General features: G+C 35.5%; 1 protein-coding gene across 1 annotated transcript; it reads right to left on the bottom strand.

The window, feature by feature from the left end:
• Positions 1 to 1,229: 1,229 nt before the first annotated feature.
• On the bottom strand, positions 1,230 to 21,211 carry LOC132269520 (V-type proton ATPase subunit a1). The gene is made up of 18 exons (XM_059770750.1): positions 20,831 to 21,211; positions 19,196 to 19,240; positions 18,007 to 18,126; positions 17,714 to 17,821; positions 14,149 to 14,262; positions 13,881 to 14,054; positions 13,522 to 13,659; positions 13,063 to 13,170; positions 12,832 to 12,939; positions 12,571 to 12,722; positions 11,598 to 11,751; positions 10,267 to 10,427; positions 5,812 to 6,018; positions 5,529 to 5,712; positions 5,349 to 5,432; positions 3,905 to 4,098; positions 3,756 to 3,815; positions 1,230 to 1,967 (listed from the first exon to the last, which is right to left on the bottom strand). The coding sequence occupies exons 1-18, from the start codon at positions 20,969 to 20,971 to the stop codon at positions 1,763 to 1,765; spliced, it is 2,457 nt and encodes an 818-aa protein (XP_059626733.1). The 5' UTR covers positions 20,972 to 21,211; the 3' UTR covers positions 1,230 to 1,762.
• Positions 21,212 to 22,403: the final 1,192 nt, after the last annotated feature.

The following is a 22,403-nucleotide window of genomic DNA, read 5'->3' on the forward strand; positions in this document are numbered from 1 at the left end:
GGCTAGAAAATAAATAAATTACACTGGAATTCTTTTATGCTCTATTCGATAGGAAAAAAAAAAAAATTGGATAGAAGAGAGAGAAGAATTGATCGATAAGACATCCTAGGAAAGAGATTGTGTATATCATTCTTTTTGTTCGGTTGAATAAAAGAGAAGAGAATAAACTCGTAATTTATTATGTTCGTTAAGAGATAATAAAATAGAAAGTTTTAATTGTTTTTACAATTATATTCAATAATATTTATATTATTATAATTTATAAAGAATAGTACTCTAATTTAAAACTTGTATAATTTATGATAATATTTAGATTCCGTTTGTTTCAAGGTAAAATATTCTTTTTGGAATTTTTTTTTTTCTAATCTACGTCGAAATTGAGGTGAATCCATCGATGGGACATGTAAAATAATATGTCAAAAATTAATAGATAAATTATTTTTGTTAAATTTTAATATTTTTTTCTTCCTAAATATTTTACAACAATCAAATACCGAAAAAATTAAAAAAATATTTTCTGAAAAATATTTTACATCCAAACAAACTGCTCTCTTCGCCTATTTTTTGGCAAATGAAAATTTGTAAAGTAGGAATGATGAGTCATCATTCTTATTCTCCTTTCTTTAAATTTATTATTTCCTTCCTATTTTATCTCCACATCTCTTCCTTCCTTGCTACTTCCTTGCTACCTAACACAGCATTAGGTTTATTTAGAACTTTCTTTGGTTCATATGCTAGAGAATATATTAAGTATCAATCCTATATACACGAGAAAGGGGTCGAAAATAAATTGAGTCCAAATATATGTCTTATTCTTTTCAATAATACATAGTTGTGGCAATGAAATACTATTGTTCCTCCCCTAAGTTATAAACCTTGAAATATATTATAAATCTGTTAAATTTATTTAGGAAAAAAAATCTGTTAAATTCAAAGAAAAATGTTTAATAAAGGAAAACAAACAACTGAAGATATGGCAAAATGGTTGAAAGCCCTCAGATTACTAAGATATATTTATACATGGGTTGCACTTTATGAATAAAAGGGCAAGAAAATGATCCCCACAAGCTCCCTTCATCCATGTTTTGGCTATTTAATAAGGTCACCCACTGTCATCAATGTTAAACAAGATCTTGTATAGGATAATAATAGAATGAGGATGCAAAAGGATGTCTTGATTGTAAATAAAAATAAACCAGCCAATCATAAAGAAAAAAGACGTAAATGAATGACTATTCAACTAGGACTTTTCTATACCATAACTCTTTTAAGGATGTGATTCATTATTACATAAAGAACATAAGAAAATTTCCCTCCAAAATCCACACTGGTGTGTGTGTTTGTGCGAGCTTATGTGTGTGAAACTTTATGGATCAGCCCGTCTATTAAAACTGATACCCAAGAGCACACCGCTTAAAGAATCCCCCTCTCTACAACTGAATCTTAATCCTCTATTGGGTTAAAATAAAAACAAAACAAAACCAAAAAAAAATTACATGAACTCTTGATTACCAGCTTGAATGACAGCAGGCAGAACCCTTTTATACCAATACATCCAAAGAATCTGAACCGGGATTATACATTTCTAAGTTAAAATCGAGCTGCACGGTGTTAGAGCGAAGAAGTATTATAATTCTTGCCAACCAACATGGGTAATATGGATATCGATTCTTGGCTTCATCTATAGCGGAAATCTTCGTTTTCCTCTTTGTACTTTCTTCTTTCGCAAAATTAGTGGAAACATAAAGAAAATATGAATGGACTAATCATCATCATTGGTTAGTAAGGCAAAGGAGAAAGGTCTGAACTTATAGCCATCACCATGATAAAACTTGTTTTGGTATTCCACCCAATGGAGACGCAAGGCGTGAAGGAAAGCACTAAGGCTCTCCATCATCAGTAGTATGAAGGCTGTTGCAAAAGCAAAAACTGCTAGCCCCACCAACCGGATGATGATGTTATCATACCTGCAATACTCATCATTAATGGCAGTAAAAACAATAGAGAGCATACAGTCATTTGCCACTAAGCATGTTAAAGGACAAAGCACAATGCATTGTATGAGAATAGTCACTAAAAAAAAAATGAAAAAAATGCAAGCACTATGGATCCACTAAAAAATATGGAAGTTCACTTTATCATTGAATAATTCCTAATCCAAGATCTTCACATTTTAAACCCGACTAATAAAAAATGATTGTATCTTACAAGACGATCTTTGGGGAAATAGTGGATGAGGCCTCAAATTTCGACAAGTCACAACCGTGCTCTCTACTAGGTATTGTTATTGGCACACAAAGTGCATGAGAGGCAGCAGAAGAAGAGAGAAAATAAAGGGAGGGGGAGAGGGTGGACAATAATGGTTAACAAAAAAAGATCGGGTCAGTTGAAGGTCCCTTCACTTAATAATTATATGAATGGATTGATTTGATACAAAATTGAGATGTTTGCCTATGTTAAGAACCCAAAAATTTCATACCTAGAATGCTGTGTGTTTTTATATTCTAAAACAAAATTATACAGAAATATGAATTTAAGAGAGGGTTCAAGACTTGTGTTGCTTATTGTCCTTCTGATAATAGTAAAGATAAAAATAGATTCAACTCCAAATCGAATCTTAAGCAAATTTTAAAACACATTCAACTGTGCTCCTGGCAATTAATTCCTTCATAAGAGACTAATACAGAGTGCCTACCAAGAAAGAAAAAAAAAAAAATCATAAACATATTCAACTGTTTACTGTAGAAGATTTGCTACAGTAAGTGAAATAACAAAAGGCTTCTTGCCTGTATGTTGACACCCTTACTAGGGTTTAGCGAACAAGTAAAAAGCTTTTCAACCATCCACCACATCCACCATTATATCGTAGCTTTTTATGGTTTTTTTTTTTTTTTTTTGGTTGATAAGTGTAGCTTTTTATGTTTTTTGGTCTTTCACTGGTAACATATCACCTCCTCCCCACAGGTGCATTTACTCCTCATATATGAACCGTCTTGAACAGCTAAAACTTAGGTACCTGAGAATTTTTTCACGAGTACTGATAAAGGCTATAAAGTTCGGACTTGTACAAGCGTGAGAAGCCGATTCCAATCTATGGCCAGCCACTTTCTGCAAACCATGGTAAAAGTTTGATTTGTGCCAAATCTAGTGATCTACCCCTTCTAGAACCCCTCATTAACTAGAACAAAGGAGGTTAATAGTTCCCCCTTTTTACCGATAACTTGGATAAACAAGAATAATATAAACTATAAGCACCAAAAAGGATGCAGCTTATATACATGTGAAGTATACAGGACTATGACTTGACAGCAAACAAAAACTACTCCTTCCAGAAAGCTAAATCTCCTCTAAAATTAATAAAAGAAACTAAAGAATCCATTAACTTCCCAGAAAAATCTAACATTGAGTGGAATGTAACATCAATTGCTTCAGTAAGTGAACTGTTATCTCCACATTCTCAAGGTTTGCCAAAACTAAAAGAGTCACAACTTGCACAATATTAATACCTAAAAAATATATTATTCAACCCACACTAATAATTCAAGCTCTGATTGCTGGGTACTGCTCAGCCTACACAGACCCAAATAATTTGGGTGTGTGTTTTAAGGTTGAGCGAGTATTATCCTGAAAATAGCTTGGATATTTGTCATGAATGAGGAAAAGACAATAAAGAGATGTACATGCTAATGGAAGTTGAAATGGCAGAAGAAGACTATGCAGTAGGCTGATGTGTTGGGTGAAAAGTGAAAACTTACCCCCAGGCAAGGAGGAGGACTTTCTCATAGAAAACAGTTGACAATTCCGAGTGGGCCAAGCTGTTATAGCAGTAACAAATATCAACTAAAAGATAATATAACAGAAAAATTAAATTAAGTTTAAGAAAGGGACAACATGGTTCCTGTACCTTAAAGCCCAAAGCCGAAGATATGATGCAGTATTAGAAACTGCACCAAGTATAAACTCAATAGAATGTATCATTTGATGCACAAAGACCTCGCTAAAATTGAATTCCTCGTGATGTTGTCTTGCAGAATCAGGTTCCACATCAAAATCCATTTCAGAACTTCCAAGGATTCCATATGTACGACCTTGAAATCTCTAAAGAATATATTGTAACAGAAGAAACAAAATTAATTACTAAATTCATGACACTAAGAGTGAAACTCAACAATGTGACACTGTTACTCGAAAGTGAAACTTGAGTTTTCAACGACTACAGAATATAGGATCAAAAGTATTCAAACAAGTAAAAGAAAGAGCAACACTCTAATAAGTTCGCTAAATTAAGGAGTTGCATCACGGTTCTCAGGGACCTTTAGAGTTTAGAATACCACGAACCCTTTTGGGAAAAATGTGTACTGGAAATTTGAAATCATGATAGATGCAGTTCAACCTATGTGGATATATATATACATTTTTTTTTTTTCCTAAGCTATGTGCATATATATATATATATATATATATATATATATATATATATATATTTTATCCAAAGAAATTTAAGAAAGCGTCAATTTTCATTAAGCTACAAGCAATACCACCATATGATGTCACAATTATAGGAGATCATATTACACCTTGTTCTTTTCTTTTCTTCTTTTTCTGGATAATGCATTCATAATTTTACAATGGATAATACATTGGGGTAGATCTTTCCATGTTATAGTTCACTGTATTAAGTACAAATACACTATAGAATCGAAAACCAGATGCAACATAAATATGGGAGTTATAAGCACGCTAGACTTGGACCCCTATAAAATGCACATATTGAATAATGTATAACTTGCTTCAGCTATTAACAATCAAAAAAATAAACTAGTGGCTTTGGGTCTTAATTCCCAAGCTCTAGGTCAATGTTTGGAGTCTGGTACAAAGAGAATAAAGGAGAGGAAAAAAAAAGAGGACTTTGCAAGCAGTAAGAAACTACACACATAATGTTCTAAGAGAGAGAAAGGCACTCAAATGTTTAATAAAAGACTACTCCATTTACTAGTTTTATGGTATTTAACCTATTAAGATGCCTGGGGTGACATTTCTACAATTTCAAAAAACAGGGCTGCAGCATCAGTTGGGTAAACATAGATTTGAATCATCGCATGTATTTGAACGTAAGCAAAATTTGGGTTAGAGATAGAGACAGTTAATGTATAAAGTTAGAAACTTTGAACGAAAATGAGAGTGAGTGCTTCCCTAGAGCAATATAAAAAATAAATAAATAAAATAGAAGAAATGGAGAATGTATATGTTGAAAGAAAAGAACATGAACAAAAGAAGAATTCCATTAGAGAAGTTGTTCATTCAAGTCAAGAATGAGAAGCGTGGAACAAGAGATGTTAACACAGTACCTCCATGTGAAGTTTCTTCAAAATAAAAGGTTTTGGAAAAAGCATCCATGGAACTGCAATAATTGCCGAAAGCAAGAATATGATCTGCAAAAGTCTATTATTATTAATCAACTTAAAAGACAATAATAATTAAAAAATTGCATTCGTTCAGTCAACAACAAAAGTGAGAAGAGGTTATACCTGTAGTACCGTCTGGCCCCAAAACAACTGATTATCACCAAGAGCCTCAAAGGGACTCAGAAACATGTAAATCATCACATGATAAAGGTCAGCTTGAGAACCAGTGCACCACTTGATGACAATGAGAAGTGAAAGATACCCAAAAAGACAATTAAGAAAGATCATCTGTGGCACAAACTGATACCTAAAAACAAAGCACAAAATAAGTTCTACACTTCCCACTTATATTTAGATTTCAAACAGAGGTAGAAAGAAGGGAGACGGGGGAGGAGAGAGTAAACACCTAATATCCAGTGAGCTGCTGAAGAATCGTGCATTAAAGTAACTCATCATGATCCCTAGGTTCATCTGAACAATACCCAACAAAATTGACATCTTCATTTTAAGAGAGTTCAAGAAAGGAAGTTCTGAACGACTTCCACGCCAGCTGGGATCCACACCAAATGGATATGGATCTCGATATTTGATCAAACCAACTGTATGTGCATTACTGACAAAGAATATAAAATATTTGTTAAAGATTTGCACAACCGAGTAACTTAAATAAAATAAAAATAAAAAATAAAAAAACAATAAGAAGAAGAAGAAAGGGAAAAAAATTCCAAAAATTATATAACAGAATAACATAAAACAAATTGTAATCTCCAGAAATTTGAAGGATGAGCCATTGGAGAAGAGAAGTATGAATGTGGGCGAATTCATGTTACTGACACCATTCATTGGGGAAAAAAGCAAGGATAATAATGATGATGATGGCTTCTTACAGCAGCTAATTCTAGAAACAATGATTAAGCACTCAAATTCTACTATTCACGTGGGCGAAAAAAGCCACTAGGCAACATTGTGCGGATCAATTGTACAGAAACCCAGCATGAGAAAATTATCATTGCAATTCAATTCTCATCAAATTCCAAGGTTAGAATATCCATATAATTTCTAAAAAATAGTAGTGAAATAATCTAACTTAGATAATGTTTTGCATAGTTGATCTATCAAATGCAAGTCATTAACTGGCTAGTTCAACTTGTATGTTTTAGTGGGATGTTCAAAGACGGAAATAGCTAGGACATTAGCATCCTCTGTTAATTTGAGACTACATTATTGGATATAAGACATAAGAAAACTGTAAACCTACTGGCCAGGTTGACAGTCACTTGCACTTAAAGATCAAATGATCTTGAGATGCAAAAGTGGAGTAATCAAATTAAGCACCGTATAATAACCTAAACTTATGGTTTGAAAATTGTGCCTAAACTAGCTGCAGATCAACATCCATTACCCCAAGTGCAAGCACTAAGACATTTTCAGTTAAAATATGATCTAGTGGCCTAATAAGCTTGAATACAGATCCAAACTACCACTCTCTTAAGCATAAATAGATGTAAGACTGATGTGATAATGGATAGCAATAAACCCTCTATTTTAATTTCTGAAAAAACTAAACCCTCGATTTTTGGGTAACAAAGCCCACCTAGCCCCAAATGGGATAGAATTGGAGAGCAACTAAATAGGGTAGGGGCGGGTTTGGGTAAACTATGTAAACCAAAGTTGGGTTCAATGCAGAGTTTGGGTTAGGGAAACCTACCCCACCGAGGATAGGCATATTTAAACACGTAAGTTTTTATTTTTTGTTGTTTAAGGCTTCAATACAAGGCAATATTCTTGTGTTCCACCACGAGGCCCACAACAATAGTCCAGTGAGTAACGAAACATATAAATTCAAACTTTATCATCGGCTGCAGCTAGTTAGCCAAGATAGTATCTCCTGCCCATCCCCATAACAGATGGCGGGTTTGAGCTTTGAGCCCCAAATTAGGGATGGGAAACAGGAGAACCCAGACTATGGGCAGGGATTACAAAAAATAACAAAAAATATAAGTTCAAGTGAGGTCTGGCCATATTTTGATGTGAGGCAGTGAGAGGTGTGGGTACGTGACCCTATATTACAAGTGGCATCTAGGAGGGAGCCGCCTTGATGCTTGCATACAACAGTGTCCTGTTTGGGTGTAGCACCCATCCATTGACTTGCACAAAGCACCTCATCTTGAAGAATATTTTTTTTTTTTTTTGATAAGTACCTCATCTTGAAGAATCTTACCATGAGGACATCTTATCCATGGATAGGACATCTTATCCGTGGATAGGCCTCACTCAAGTAGTTAAACGGATCCTACAACCTATTTGGTTTGGCTAAAGTCCAAGGTTTGTTGAGTGACCCTCCTCAAAGACCCCTTGAGGTGACCTCTGATGAGCACCAAATGTTGTGCATTCGAGCCCTTAAAGTTGCGTATATTAGCTATTTTGTAATCCTTATGTAGTTGCACTTGCATCATTTATTTGGTTTCGGTTATTTTCAGGTGTTCATTGTAAAAACCGGTTAATTTTGCTTTATTCATCCTTTAATGAGGTTTCCAAGGATCAAGGCATGCATTGGGATGATTTCAGACTTCAAAGGATGAATAAAGCAAAATTAATGAAGCCACGATCGATCCTAGCTTCTATAGGATAGATCCTAAGTATTCCAGCAAATATTGCAAGCAGCGACGGAGCCAGTATAGGACCGGGGGGGCACTTGCCCACCCTGGATTTTTTCCTTCCCTTATTTTATATATATATTTTCCTATAATATGTATATATTTTTTGAAAATGTGTATAAATGCCCCCCCTCAAATTTCTCTTTCCCTTGTATACTATATATGTAATTTATTAATTTACCTCATTCCAAAAATATCAATCTCTATATATATCAACCCATTTCTCTTTATGTATATATACTCCATAAACACTAATTTATATGTATTTAGTGTACAATGTGCCCCCCCAAACAAAAATTATGGCTCCATCCCTGATTGCAAGTGCCCGAAGAGGAAAAGTCCACCGCCAAGTTTACAATCGATCGTAGCTTGGTATCGCATCGCCCTACAGGATCGATCACAGGTCATTTACGATCAATCCTAAGTGCATCAGAAGAGAATTGCATATTTTAATCCCTTCTTACCATATGCAGGCCGAACTTCATCAAAAGCTTATGTTTTACATTCGGGGCCCCGGTCTGGAGCTTATTTTGGGTATGATTACCACAATTGAACGGAGCTTTTAAAATATTAGAGTTTTAGAGAGAGATTGGCGGCTTGAGGCTTCTCTCCGTTGTTGAAGGCTAAAGAAGGTGTTCCGATCAGAATTAGCAGTCCATGGAGATGGTGTTCAGCACATGATTGAAGATTTCTTCCTTTTCCATGAGTAGCTAAATTCCCACTTAGGGCATTGATGTAGCCCTAACCAAGTAACATGTGTTAATTGTTTATTTTTAGGGATCTTTTCTGGATTATGTATATTGATTGCTTGATTGTGAGCAATTGACTACTAAGCAATTGGGTTTTAATGATAATAACCGGTTTTTGATAAAATCTCTATCTTATCTTGGAATTGATTTTACTTTAATCGAATTCAAACTTCTTTTATTGTGGGAAATTGGCGGCTAAGGGCTTTTCTTAATGTTAGGAGTAGTTATCATGCAATGGCGCTTAAACGAATGTGTGAATGAATATTTTGATAGTTCATACCTAGGGAAGACGGGTTGTACTACAAAGTAGATTAGAGTAGTTAGGTAGATAAGTCATGCCAGCCGAAGATGAGTTATGCTTAGTGTTTGTTTACATATCTCTCTCTTTATTTGAACTGGAAGTGAGTGTGAGGCCACTTGGTTCTCGAATATACATAAATATGAATTTCCCCAGAAAGTACTGCAATTGACCATGTTACGAGGCTAGTGGTGAAATCAATCCCTGAGTTCCCCTTCTCTTGATACCTATTCTATCTTAACTTAGTTTCTTGTTCTTAGAATTATCATGCATATCACAATTCTTCTCTTGAATTAAATTTAGCGCTGGTTTTATACTTATTCCTCACAGTCCTTGAGATTTGACACCCTCTATATAACCCTATCCTGCAAGGATTCGTTCTATTGCGAGTGGTTTATCATTGATAGAAATATCGATACACATCAACCTCTTCTAGGGATCTCTTCCTCGAGGTCCCTTTTGAGGGAACCTCTTCTCAGGGAGTCAAGCGCCACCATGACCTACTAAAGAGAAATATCACTTCAACTCCTGAGTGACATACGCCAACTCTAGAGATTGACAGTTTAATTTCATTAACATAAGGACAGCCCACGGTATGTCATTTCACCCTTCAAGTACAAGTTGGACTAGCCAGTAATTGTCAAGCAAAAATTAAAAAATGTCATGTTTAGGCTCATTACTTAACTCCCACCCTGAACTATAAAAATGCCACGACAATACATTGAGAGGAGGAAGAACCACCTGGGGGGTAGAACCCTATAATACCTCGATCAACCTCGTGCCAATTTGAGAAAACTGTCCTGCCCCACCCCATTCCAATTATAGGACAAGGGGTTTCACTCTACCGGGGTGGGTTGGGATGTGGGGCTCATCCAATGACCACCCCATTGCCATTCTTAGAGGTGATTCTACACTACTGACATCATATTAATTGCAAGCACATTCAAGCCAGAGCCAACAATAGCTAAATTTAATCAGGAAATATATTTCCTCTCTTAACAATTATAAGGTAGAACTAGAAAGCATTGGATAATTTGGTAGAACTAGAAAGCATTGGATAATTTGTTCTGATGATCTAACTCAATTTTCTCCTGATAATCTAACGCATTAAACAGAATAGTTGAAGTTTTTTTTTTGGGAGGGGGATAAACATATACCTGCAGTTACCATCTCGGCATTTGTAAGCGGACCCACCAAATATGTGATAGGGAACAGAGAAGAATTCATTGTATATCAACCCACAATAAATTGAAAATAGCGCCATCAGAAGGAGTATATAGCGGCCACCAAATAGCATCTCCATAAAGCTGCCAAGTTTCTGACATGAAACAAATATCAAATACAAATTCAAATTGCACCAAAAATCAAGGCAAACGTATTTCGAATACCATACATCACAGATTTCTATGTATCTCATTGAGAAGTAATCATCATCATCTAATCGTTCTGGAAAAGGGTCAGTTCAATTGACCATGTTTGTCTTACTTCCTCTCTCAAGAGATGATCAACCAGTGCAAAGTTGATTGTTTCTTCGGTCAATTGATCAAGATCATTTGCCTCGCCTCCCTCATACCTTAATCCTTTTACCTGCCTTACCCCCCATACTTGAATTAAAATTTTCATCATTCACCCATAGTTCCCCAAAAAAAACCAATAACAAAAACAAAAAACAAAACCAAAACCAAAAAAAAAAGATAAAGAGAAAAATTCCTCCACACAAGCTTCTCCATCCACCAAGATCTCTAAAAGGAAGAATTTTTTCATAAACGAAAGATGCTTTGTACCAAATGTCTATCCGAAACCCAGTCCCCATGCCCCCGGTTTAAAAGTAGCCTCTTTACCAAGAAGAACCACAACCATACATTGAAGCTTCTAAATATACGCAACATGACTTCCCCAAACATCCTAAGCCACAGCCAATATTCACCATCTACATGCCATACTTCCACACTGCCGCCTTTCTCAACAAGCATTCTCCCTGCCAGCAAATCTCCATGATCCAAAACATTTTTTTGTTCATTGACATATAGAGTTTTATGGAAGATGGAAATAAAGTGAACAAAAAAAATTGTGAATCATAAAACTAAAAGATCCCAAAAGATTCCTCTTAGGGTCAGGTAATTGCATCCTATTGTGTTTTCAGAAATTCTAAAGGGAAAACAAAGTGGCATATTATTAAGAAAAAGGAAAAAGTAGTTCTGGTACTTGAGCAATAGTGTACAAGGAAAAAAAACTCCATTCTAGCATCATCTTCGATCTACTCAGAACCAAAACATAAAATATAAATTAATGAGTTCTTAGAAAAAAGAACAATGATGGAAGGTCAACAATTTCCAAAACGGGAAACAACACGACGTAGAACAACATGCAGAAAATTAATCCACCCTAAAAGACCACAAAATTCATGTTACTATATACTTTTTTTGTTTATGATTAGACAATTTCTTAACTAGAAAACAAAATTACTGGATCTGAGAAGAGAACACACCTGTGAACCAAGCTTCCTTTCACGAGCTATAAGAACTAATGCTCCCAACAACAAGCATATTCCATGACCCCAATCCCCAAACATCACGGCGAAAAGAAATGGAAACGTAATAACAGTATAAACTGCAGGGTTTGCTTCCTGATATCTAGCAACACTGCCAATAAATTATTTTATTAGTGTCTTGCTGAATTCCACGGGTATACACACGTACCCACACAAAGACATGCAAAAGTGACACAGTTCAGCAGCAAAATAGTGTATACTAAAAATGTATTCAATTCATTAAAAGTAAGTAAAATAAGCTACGAAAAATAGTATGTTAAGTGAATCGGAATAATTTTGATTACATTTTGTAATAAACAATTAAATATATATTACTTGTTTTTGAGTTCATGCTAATGGGGAACACTAAATGCACAACTCCCACAAATTGGTTCCTTTCTTGGCCATTTACTAATGACGTTGATTAGGGAAATGAATCTAAGTTAGTCACTTACATAAATCAACTATGGTAAGTAGGGAATTAATGTACTAAAACATGAAATGCAATCAAATTGGATTAACCGACATGGAGAGTCGACATAATTAATTCACTAAAAGATCCCAAATGGGTATAATCCAAGAACAGGCTATGCATATGAGCAAAAAGGAATGTCCCAAATGGGCCAAACCTCCTATATAATCATCACTAAGGAAATCTGCAAAAGAATCAGAGGATAAGGCAACCAACTCAGAGACCCAAAAAGACCTGAAACCCAACATCAACTGCTTTAGTTTATGAATTTGAATCCCCACTCCCATAAAACAAAAAGAGCTGTCACGTTAAAAACCATCCCACATAATCTTTTTAAAGACCATTTATAAAGATGTTTCCACAAGGGAAATAATGTTAAATCAGATATGAGAAGCAGGGAGACAGATACAGAGAAAACTCATGCCCAAGGAAAAAGATAGCTACAGATTTTAACTTTACCCATATGCATCAACAATTTCCTGAAATGCATTTGTAAATCGGTTGGTTCTAAAGTATGTTGGCGGTGATTCTTCCACGGCATCCATCACATGAAATATTATGCCCACTTGTGAATTGCTATCAAATGTTGCTCGTTGAAGTGCCTCCTGAATCTTTTTTTCCAAAAAAAAAAAAACACTATTTTTCATGAAACTAATGTAATAGAATTAATTGCGGGTATCTTACCCAAACCAAGAACATTATAAAGAGAGAGCAAGGTACCTGAGTTTTTGCAAAAATTGGGCACCAGCCCTCTCCAACAAGACATTTTTTTGTAACATCAAAGTTCAGCATATTTAATGTGTCATACACAGCTTTCTCCCTCCTAACCTAGAAAATGTTCAAAAAAATTGAATGATAATATCAAGAATGAAGAATTTACTCCCACATTTAACACTCAAGGCAACATTGTTCCATACTCCAAAACAAGAACATAAAAGAGCTATATCTTACCATACTCATCCATTTCGTTAGGTGAAATGCAATGGAAGTAAGGGCCTTATTTCGATGACGGATTCCAGCATCCAAGGTGGCTTCAAGCTCAGAGAGACGTGATAAAACCTGCAATCAAGAAGTTGAACTTATAACCAAGCAATAGGATGCTCAATATTGCTATAATCAGATATTTGTTGCAAGCCACTTTAGCAAATATCAAGGTTCTTAGTTGAGTTGGTTTGAGATGATACATATATCTCCATATACCAAAATAATATTTTTAAGGAAAAAATTTAGAATCTTTGGTGGGATTTGTAAAATCTGCATATATTCTATGAGAATATGGGAAAAAATGTATATCTTTCTACATATTTTCTTTTGGCTGAAAACATCATTTTGAAAATAGAAAGAACGTCATTTTGAATTGATTTCTTCCATGTCTGAAGAAATATATAGTCCATCTATTTCATGGCATACCTCGCGAGTTATTTGCCTCTGTTTGGTTATATCTTCAGGAACAGGATAGCAATTTGCCCCAAAGGCTTCGCAAATTTTCAGTATTTTTGTTTTTGCCTGCTCACCTGAGAAGAATACTACAAATACTGTTTTCTCAACCTGCAAAGTTAATACCAAAGGAGTCAGATTCATTGAACTTAAAATCAGCCAATGTTCTTTTAAACGACCAAAGTGAACCGGCCGTTGAATCAGTGGAGAAAATATGCAATTAAAAAGTGGAATGATGTCGATATTTTCAGTTAATAAAGTTGTATCGAGAAAATAAGATGAAAGAAGATTTATCCCAAAAATATAATAATAGGTGTAATGAAGAAAATGACCAATTCAGTTGTTACTGGATCCATGATTTGTTCATCAGCCGGTGCTTGATTGAAAAGCATATTGCCCCTCGTAGCACGGAACAACATCCTCTCAAATCTAAGAGCTTTGGATTTACAGATGATGCCACTAATAAATCTTAAACCAGATTGATTTGATGGTCCAGGTCGTATCTCCTGTAACATGAAGAATTTTTTATAAATGAAATTAAAAATCAGAGCGTATCATGTGAAAATCAGTTCAAATGTGAAAACACAGAAGTATAATTACCTGTTCAAGTAATGATGCTGTATCCGCATAGTCATCATTGGAGTACACATTTTCATCCAATTCTCTCTCCTCTGCAACTGCATGACTCTTACTTGAAATAAGGAAGCCACCTGCCTGGAATCCCCCAGGAGGCACAGAAAAGCATCTAAATTTAGATTTTGCAAGGAAATGCTTCATATATATATATATAATTCCAAGAAAACACAATTTAGCTAATTGGAATGGGTCTAGTCAGCCACAAGTTTCCACACTAAAGTACAATTATCTTAAAACAATAAATATATTCCCTCTGAAGTTTTGAACAACTAAACAAGAAAGAAAAGGAAGTGCAACCAATGTTTGGACACCGAGACATATTTATAATGCTATAACTGCAAATATACATTCAGAGGCTATTTGTAGACCTCAAAGAGTAGAGCATCATATTGATGGGTAATGAGGCCAAGTGAGTGGAGATAATTTCTTGAAGATGCAAGTAAGGACAAGTTCTCAAATATTTAAGTGAGGGCAAGTTCTGAAATATTTAAGACACAAAAATACAGGGGACCTACAAATTGAAGAAAGTCTATGGGCTCGTTTGGCATAGCTTTTGCTTCAGCTTTTATACAAAAGGAAAAGAGAAGCAGAAGCTATCACTTCTATTTGGCTTATGATTTAGTGTTTGGAACATGTATTTTAGAATAGCTTTTTATGTCAGAAGAATTTTTATATCTGTTTGGAAAAACATTTACTGAAGCTCTTCTCCTACTAAAATAGCTATTTTGCCTTAGATGGTGTGAACAATTATGTCTTAAACACCGTATCAATAAACCATTCAATTTCTTCGTTGGGTACATATAATCCTCATTTTCCTTTTATCTTTTTTTTCCCCCTCATTTGCCATCTAATTTAAAATAACAAATGAATAATTATTAAGTGGTAAAAACACCTAGTAAATGCAATGAATCACAAAAAATGAATATTAAATTCAAAAAAACAAGAATTTTTGTATAGAAAAGGTTGAGAAAAAAACTAAATAAAAGTTAGTCTAGTTAAAATGTTCAACTGCTCCATGAGTGAAAAAAATAAATAAATAAATAATAAATAAAAATAAATGATTTATCTAGTTTACTAGATGAAAATTCTTATTGATTCCTTTATTCATACTGATTGTTTGATAAAGGATTATTTTTATTTATTTTTTTTGATAAGTAAGATTTTATTAAAAACGCTCAAAAAGGAGAACGAAACCCAAAGAAACAAAAGGAACACAAGGGCCAGAGGGCGCCTTAGACCTTCAGAGAGGCCAAAAAAACAATAATTTCCTCCACAGATCTATAATCTCTCCCTGAAACCCAACAAAAAAGAGTAGAAATAACAGAGAACTTAAGCATAGAAACAGGCTTCTTTTTCCCGTCAAAATATCTCCTATTTCTCTCAAGCCAAATACACCACCAGATACAGAGCGGCGTAGCCCTCCAAGCATCCCTAATGCCAACCCCAACAGATACGCCTCTCCAAGCCTCAATCAACCCTCTAGAGGAGAAAGGCATAGCCCAATGAACCCCAAATAAACGAAGCATCAAATCCCAACAATCTCTGGCCATGCTGCAATGTAAAAGGAGGTGATCAACAGACTCTTCATGACACAAACACATGTAACAGTGATTGACCACCACCTGATTCCTCCTCCTCAGATTATCCTGGGTTAAAATCTTACCCAGAACAGAGGTCCAAGCAAAAAAGGCGACCTTGCGGGGAGCCTTGGACCGCCAAATAGACTTCCAAGGGAAGGGATCTCCATGACCAAACGAAAGGCATCTGAAAAAGGACCTAACCTCAAAACGGCCATGCGTGGTAGGAATCCAGAACCACCGATCTGATCCCCCAATAGAAAACACCTGGCTATACAACAACTCCAGAAAACGAGAAACACCCTCGATCTCCCAATCCTGAAAATGCCTCCTGAAACGAACATCCCAAGACAGTCTCCCGTTATCAAGATGATAACAGTCGACAACCATGGCCTGTCGATGAGAAGCAATCCTGTAGAGCCGTGGGAACGCGAGAGCAAGAGGGAGATCCCCACACCAGAGATCCAACCAAAAACTGATCCTCCTTCCATCTTCAATACGAAAACGAACATGCTTGCAGAAATCATCCCAACCCCTCCGAATACAATGCCAAACTCCCACTCCCCTTGGACCATGCATTTCCAGGGAGCACCACCCACCACGACTTTCCCCAAATTTGCAAGCAATAACTTTCCTCCATAACCAATGCCTCTCGATCCCAAACCTCCAGAGCCATTTACCAAGAAGAGCCTTATTAAAAGGTAACAACCTCCGAAACCCTAAGCCTCCAAACCGAATTGGACGGCACACTTGTTCCCATCGAACCAAGTGAAATTTGAACTCTTCACCTTTCCCCCACCAAAGGAAGTTGCACTACAATCTTTCAATTCTCTCAGCCACTGAAGAAGGAATCTGAAACAAAGACAAGAAGTATGTAGGCAGGCTAGAAAGGGTGCTCTTAATCAGGGTAACCCGACCCCCCTTGGACAGAAACAGGGACCAAAGAAATTCTCATCATAACTCAAAGAAAACTTCCACCCATTAATCTAAAAACACCAGCCAGGATATATATATATATATATATACACACACATATATATAATTTTTTTTTCATTTTTGACATTCATGGCATAGCCAAGAAATTTTTGCTTTTAAGAATTTTTTGTGTCTATAATTTAAATCCCCTGGGCAAGTGTTGCTTCTTTAGCCCTTAAATTTGCTTTAAACCATGAGATCTGGTTTATTTATTCCTTTATTTCATGACTCCATATTAGGGTTAGAGAGAATTTTTTGCAATCTTTGAAGGACTTTATTCGCTCATTGTCTACCATCATGATGGTAGACAATGAGCGAATAAACATAAAAGATCAAATATTTGTGTGGCAGAAGATATGAAGGTTTAGTGCAGTGGAAATCGCCAGTGACCCTAGTTGGAGAAGCAAGAATTGGTTGCTTGAGGACACCGTCTCTGCAAATTATGCGAGAGCTTTGCCGTGTACTAGGGTTTAGGAAGAATATAAGTGGGTGCTATATAGGGACATGCTTGGAATTCCATTTTTTTACTTAAATAACAATTCAGCTTCCCGTGTCTTTTCAGAAGAGCGTTTTAAAGAAGCTGGCCAGCTTCCCAGCTTCTTTAAAACGCTCTTCCAAAGACCCAAAGCTCTTTTAAAAAAATAGCCAAACACTACTCAAAACAGCTTCAAGATCCAAAAAGCCAAAAGCCGCGTTTCAGAAGGCAATCCAAACAGGGCTTATGATCATACAAAGGGGCAACAGAATATATATATATATTGCTAATGAATAATTTTGATAGGAAAATATATATCTGAATATGACGAAAGTATCGGTAATAAATAATTTTTGATAGGAAAATATATCAGTGGATAATGGTGGGATTTCCCCACAAACTATTACTTTCAGTATTGCAAACATTTTTGTTAAGAAGCAACAGATAGGATAGGATGTCCATGGCTCACTACTGTAACCAAGAAAAATGCAAGAAAATATACCTTCTGCAGTACCATCTTGAATTCTAGCAACTCATTGTACGTTTGTTGCAGTTTCTCACTGTTACCATTCATTTCAATTAACTCGTGTTCATGCTCAGCGAGTTGAATCTGCAATCAAGAGAGAGAAGACAATATCCACATTAGATTAAAAGCAAAGTTATCCTTTCATAAAGATTAAAAGGTTCATTGCCTTTTCTGATAACATATTGGTATTGCTGGTACCAGGAAAAGTCCAGCAGGAAAAACAAAATGTTCATTAGCCAGTAACTGAAAAGCAAAAGAAGGAAATGGACCTCTAATTCCTTCAAATCAACATCTGGCTGCAAAGTAGGAAGCCCAGAAGGCAAACCGGCTTTATGAATTTGATCCTTAAAAAATCGTAGTTTTCTTGACATCTCAGCACATCTTTTTACCTGCCAAAAATCTCAAAAATATGAAGACAAAATGAATGAAAGGAAACTGTGGTAAAAATAATAATAAAATAAAATTTTATTTAGTTACTTTACTATCACTAAGTTAAATTAAGTGTAATCTAGAGAGGCATTTCACAATAATAAAAGTACTCAAAATTCAGTTAAAACTAATTTCAAAGAAAAAAGAAGAACAATTTAGCAAGCCTTTTTCTTTTAACAAATCGAAACCAAGTTCATTAGCTTTATACAACTTTTTTTAGGGCTTGTTACTAAAGGGAAAACATGAAACTTATATGGCCTAATGCTAATAGTAAACTAATAGGCCAGGCATTTAAGTGTTGCGGTCGCATGATTAGTTTTACTTGTTCAGCAAAACCGAACTCTGTTTTGGTGTTACCATGAGTCTTCCAAGATATTTATCACATTCTCCAAAGTTTGAAGGTATAATGGTAATTTCGCACAATTCAAATAGTGCCTCACCATCTAGAACTCTCACTACACAAAATATATATATATATATATATATATATATTCTCTATTTCGAGAGAAAGAAAAACTGGATGGGATTAGAAGAGAGAGAGAGAGGAGAGCACAGTATCAAAGGTAAGGAGAACATGCGCAGCACATGCAAAACCTCAGGTTCATTAAGACTAACATTTTTTTTTGATAAGTGCGAGACTAACATAAAGGCAAGTCAGGAGGCAGATTTCTCAATTTCATTTAACGGGAGGTACATAACTGTGTTTATGAATTTACATGCAATCACAAGTGTATTAGCTCTTACAGTAACATTAGTTTTATGATTTGTTTGGAAAATTCTTGATATTACTGGCTACAGCATGATTAATAACATCTATTTAACTAATCAATGGAGAAGAAGAATATGAATATACTAAAAGAATTTCTCCTCCCACAAATTGAAAAAACATAGAACTGTAGATATAAATTCATAAATATAAATGATTGTTGTAACATGACGATATATGAAATACAAACCCATTATATGTCAAAAACATATATCAACATGAAAGGCCTTCATTACGCATTAGCAGTCGTGTTCAATATATACCTGATTAACAAACGTTCTCTGGAAGGGGCTTTTATCAGCGTTCAACTGCCAAGAAAAAAATTAAAAGTAGTGAACACGTCTGATTAATTATTACAACATAAGCAGGAAAAACTCATTTTTGTCATTTGGCAGGCAATAAGCTTACAAAACCTTCAAGCATAACAGCATTTAATGGCAAAAAGGGTGAATAAACCATAATATTATCTAAAAGTTCTTACTACTATGAAAACTTTAGCATAATTTTTCCCTTCCAAAAAAATACTAGACTAGAAAAAACTTATAAAAGCGGTAGAACAAAGCTGAATATATGCAATGTAACTGTAGCAAAACTAGAATTGCAAATGGGGATGTAGTGAAGATTGAGGGTCAGGAGATACTAAACGAGTAAAAGCAAACATTTTCATTACCTACACTGGATTATGCACAAAGAGAGAGAGAGAGAGCCTGGACAATGTTTGTCATAGGATTATAGTGGAATAGGCTAAATGGAGAAGTGCTTCTGGCATATTTTGTCATTGGAGTATAGTAACTTTTGTAAACAACTACTACACCATTCATGCAGGGGTGGGTGGAAGGGTTGCTAGAACCAGTCAAAAAATTGAGTCAAATTCACATATACAAGATGACAATTTTGTAAAATTGGCCAATATTTTTCTTTTTTTGTTAATTCAGCTAAAGGTTTGGACAAATAGTTCAAAAACTCAGTGGAATGCGATCTAATTGTTAATTAACTGGGTTTTCTGAAATTGAATAAAAATTTAACAATTTACGTGAATTCGTTTTAAGCCAGCAAAAACGGCTGCAACTCCAATCGTCACCTTCATTTTCTAAAAATTTTAAATAATTTAATTGACAGTTAGTGGAATCTTGTGTGCAACGATAATGTAGTCCACTGTCCTGATTTCACAAGATAATCTACCATCTCCATTGAACAAACAAGAAGGCATTCGTATCTGCGACATGAAGGGATCTGAGCCACTTTTGTAAACCTATATAAATTCTGATTACTCTGTTTAAAAAAATTAAGAATGCTTAAAAGAACCTCTACGCCCAAATCTCAGCAAAATGACTGGAACCAACCCACAACATCTAGTCACACAATTAGATTCATCTGTATGTGTGTTAAATTTCTGTTTCACATTGGAATCAATTGTGACATTCATTATTTAATAAATTATATATAATTTATCTGATAATTATTGGAATCTTGTGTAAACCGAAATCTGGGCCAGACTCAGTTGATTTTTTACAATATAATTTACGATCTCCATTGAAAGGCAAGCACCAAATCTCAACAAAAAGATTGGAAACAACCCAAATCATCTCTACTCGTAATTAGGTTCATCATGCGTGTTAAATTTCTGTTTCACGTCGGTAATCAATATCCAAAAATGCCTCCAATCAAGAAAATAAAGATCCAAAAATATGGGAATTCATGTGCTACTCAACCAGCATCAAAATCCAAAAACTGAATCAAAACAACCAAGTCCGTATCGAGTTAAACTACAACGCCAAAAAATACCAATCAAGGATATCGATGAACTTTATAAATATGTATATGCAAATACATGTATACTATTTGGTAAAAGAAAAGAGTGATAAACGAACAAGAACGGATCTGAGTTGGGAACGTACATCTCGGAATTGGAGAAGGCCTAGTTCGCCGATGTAAGAGATGGCTCTGTGAGCGGACTCGACGGGTATAATAAGCTGAACGAAAGTCATCTTCTCCGAGCGCATCAGATCCATTGCCGGCAAGTTGTCGATGTACTCCATCTTCCAATGCTTCGATTAGGAGAGTTTGGATCTTTCAGATCTGACGCAAACACAATCGCTCTCCCTCTCTTTCTCTCTCTAAAAATATGTGTTGCTTTCTCTCACTATAAAAGCTCTGTGTGTAGTTGTGTGTTTTATTTTCGATGGCTCAGTTTCGGTTTTTCTTTGGCAACTGCCATTGGGATCGAGAATTTGGAGTCGTTTTCGTCGAAGGTGGAAAAATGAAGACGAAGAAATACGCAACTATTTTATTTACTTATAACGGAATTAATATGCGATCTGACTCGGCCTAAAAAATTCAAGTACTTTCCCATGTACACAAAACTTTGTTAGGGTTATTAAAACCCAAAACCAGGTAGTTTCAAAGGTAAACAAATATATCAATTAATTTATTAGTTTTTTTTTTCTTTGGTTAGATTAGATTAAACAATTTAGTTTTTCATTATGATAAGTTTGTTAAACATTTAATTCTAAACTTAAATGTGTTCAATAACACAATCTAAATATTAAGGGTAAAGTACACTTATACCCCCTCAGGTTTGCCAAAAGGACAATCAGATGAAACTTATATGTTTTTTTGGACAAAAACACCCTCTGATACGAAACTCCAACCAAACAAGACCTTAAATCCCCTAAAAGACAAATTACCCTTACTATTAAATTCAGATTTATTGTAAAATATCAAACATATTAAAAGGACACAATTACCCCCAGAAAAAACCCAAATTCCCTCACAAGTCTCATCTCTCTGACACCTCTCTCTCTCTTCCTCCTACGCTGCCTCCGTGTGTAAAGTCCTTTTTCATTATATATATGTATCAAAGTGTTTGATAATTATCATCAAGAACAGAACAAAAAAGGCAGTAATTTCGTGAAGAAGACGAAGTCGAGAACTGGCAATCTGAAAAAGCCAAAGTAACTGATCTCGCCGGGCGGGATTGTGAGTTTCCTCAACTCTCTCTTCACCGCCGGAAACTCAAAGAAGGCGAAGATCTCATCCTTCGCCGGAGACTACTATGCGAAACAATTAGACAGTGGATTTTGCAGCGGATCGAAGACAAGCAGATCGGCGATGGATCGAAGATGCCGTCGATGAAGAAGACAAGCAAATCGACGGTGAAGTGTTATAAAGTCCTCCAGGTCAGGGGGCAGGCACCGGAGTTAAAGATGGTCCAAGAGCCATCGCGTCTAATATAGGCAGAACCAAAGCTGAGCCGAAGCTATGCCATCACGTCTACTATCTAAACGGCGGCAATAACAAATTCGGAATTTGGGGGTGAGTATGGCCGGAGGCCAGAACCGGAAGGACCAGGATACTGCTCTTGGCATGCCCGAAGGCCTGAGTTTGAGCAACCTAGTTTGAAGTATGGATCTGAGTATGGTCTAGCACTATTTGGTCTGCCGTATGTCCATTAAGAGAGGAGACTGTCGA

Source organism: Cornus florida, unplaced genomic scaffold (genome assembly GCF_030987335.1).
Source record: "Cornus florida cultivar Cherokee Brave unplaced genomic scaffold, ASM3098733v1 CherokeeBrave_3.0.0_Hap2_Chr08, whole genome shotgun sequence".
NCBI classification, from domain to species: Eukaryota; Viridiplantae; Streptophyta; class Magnoliopsida; order Cornales; family Cornaceae; genus Cornus; species Cornus florida.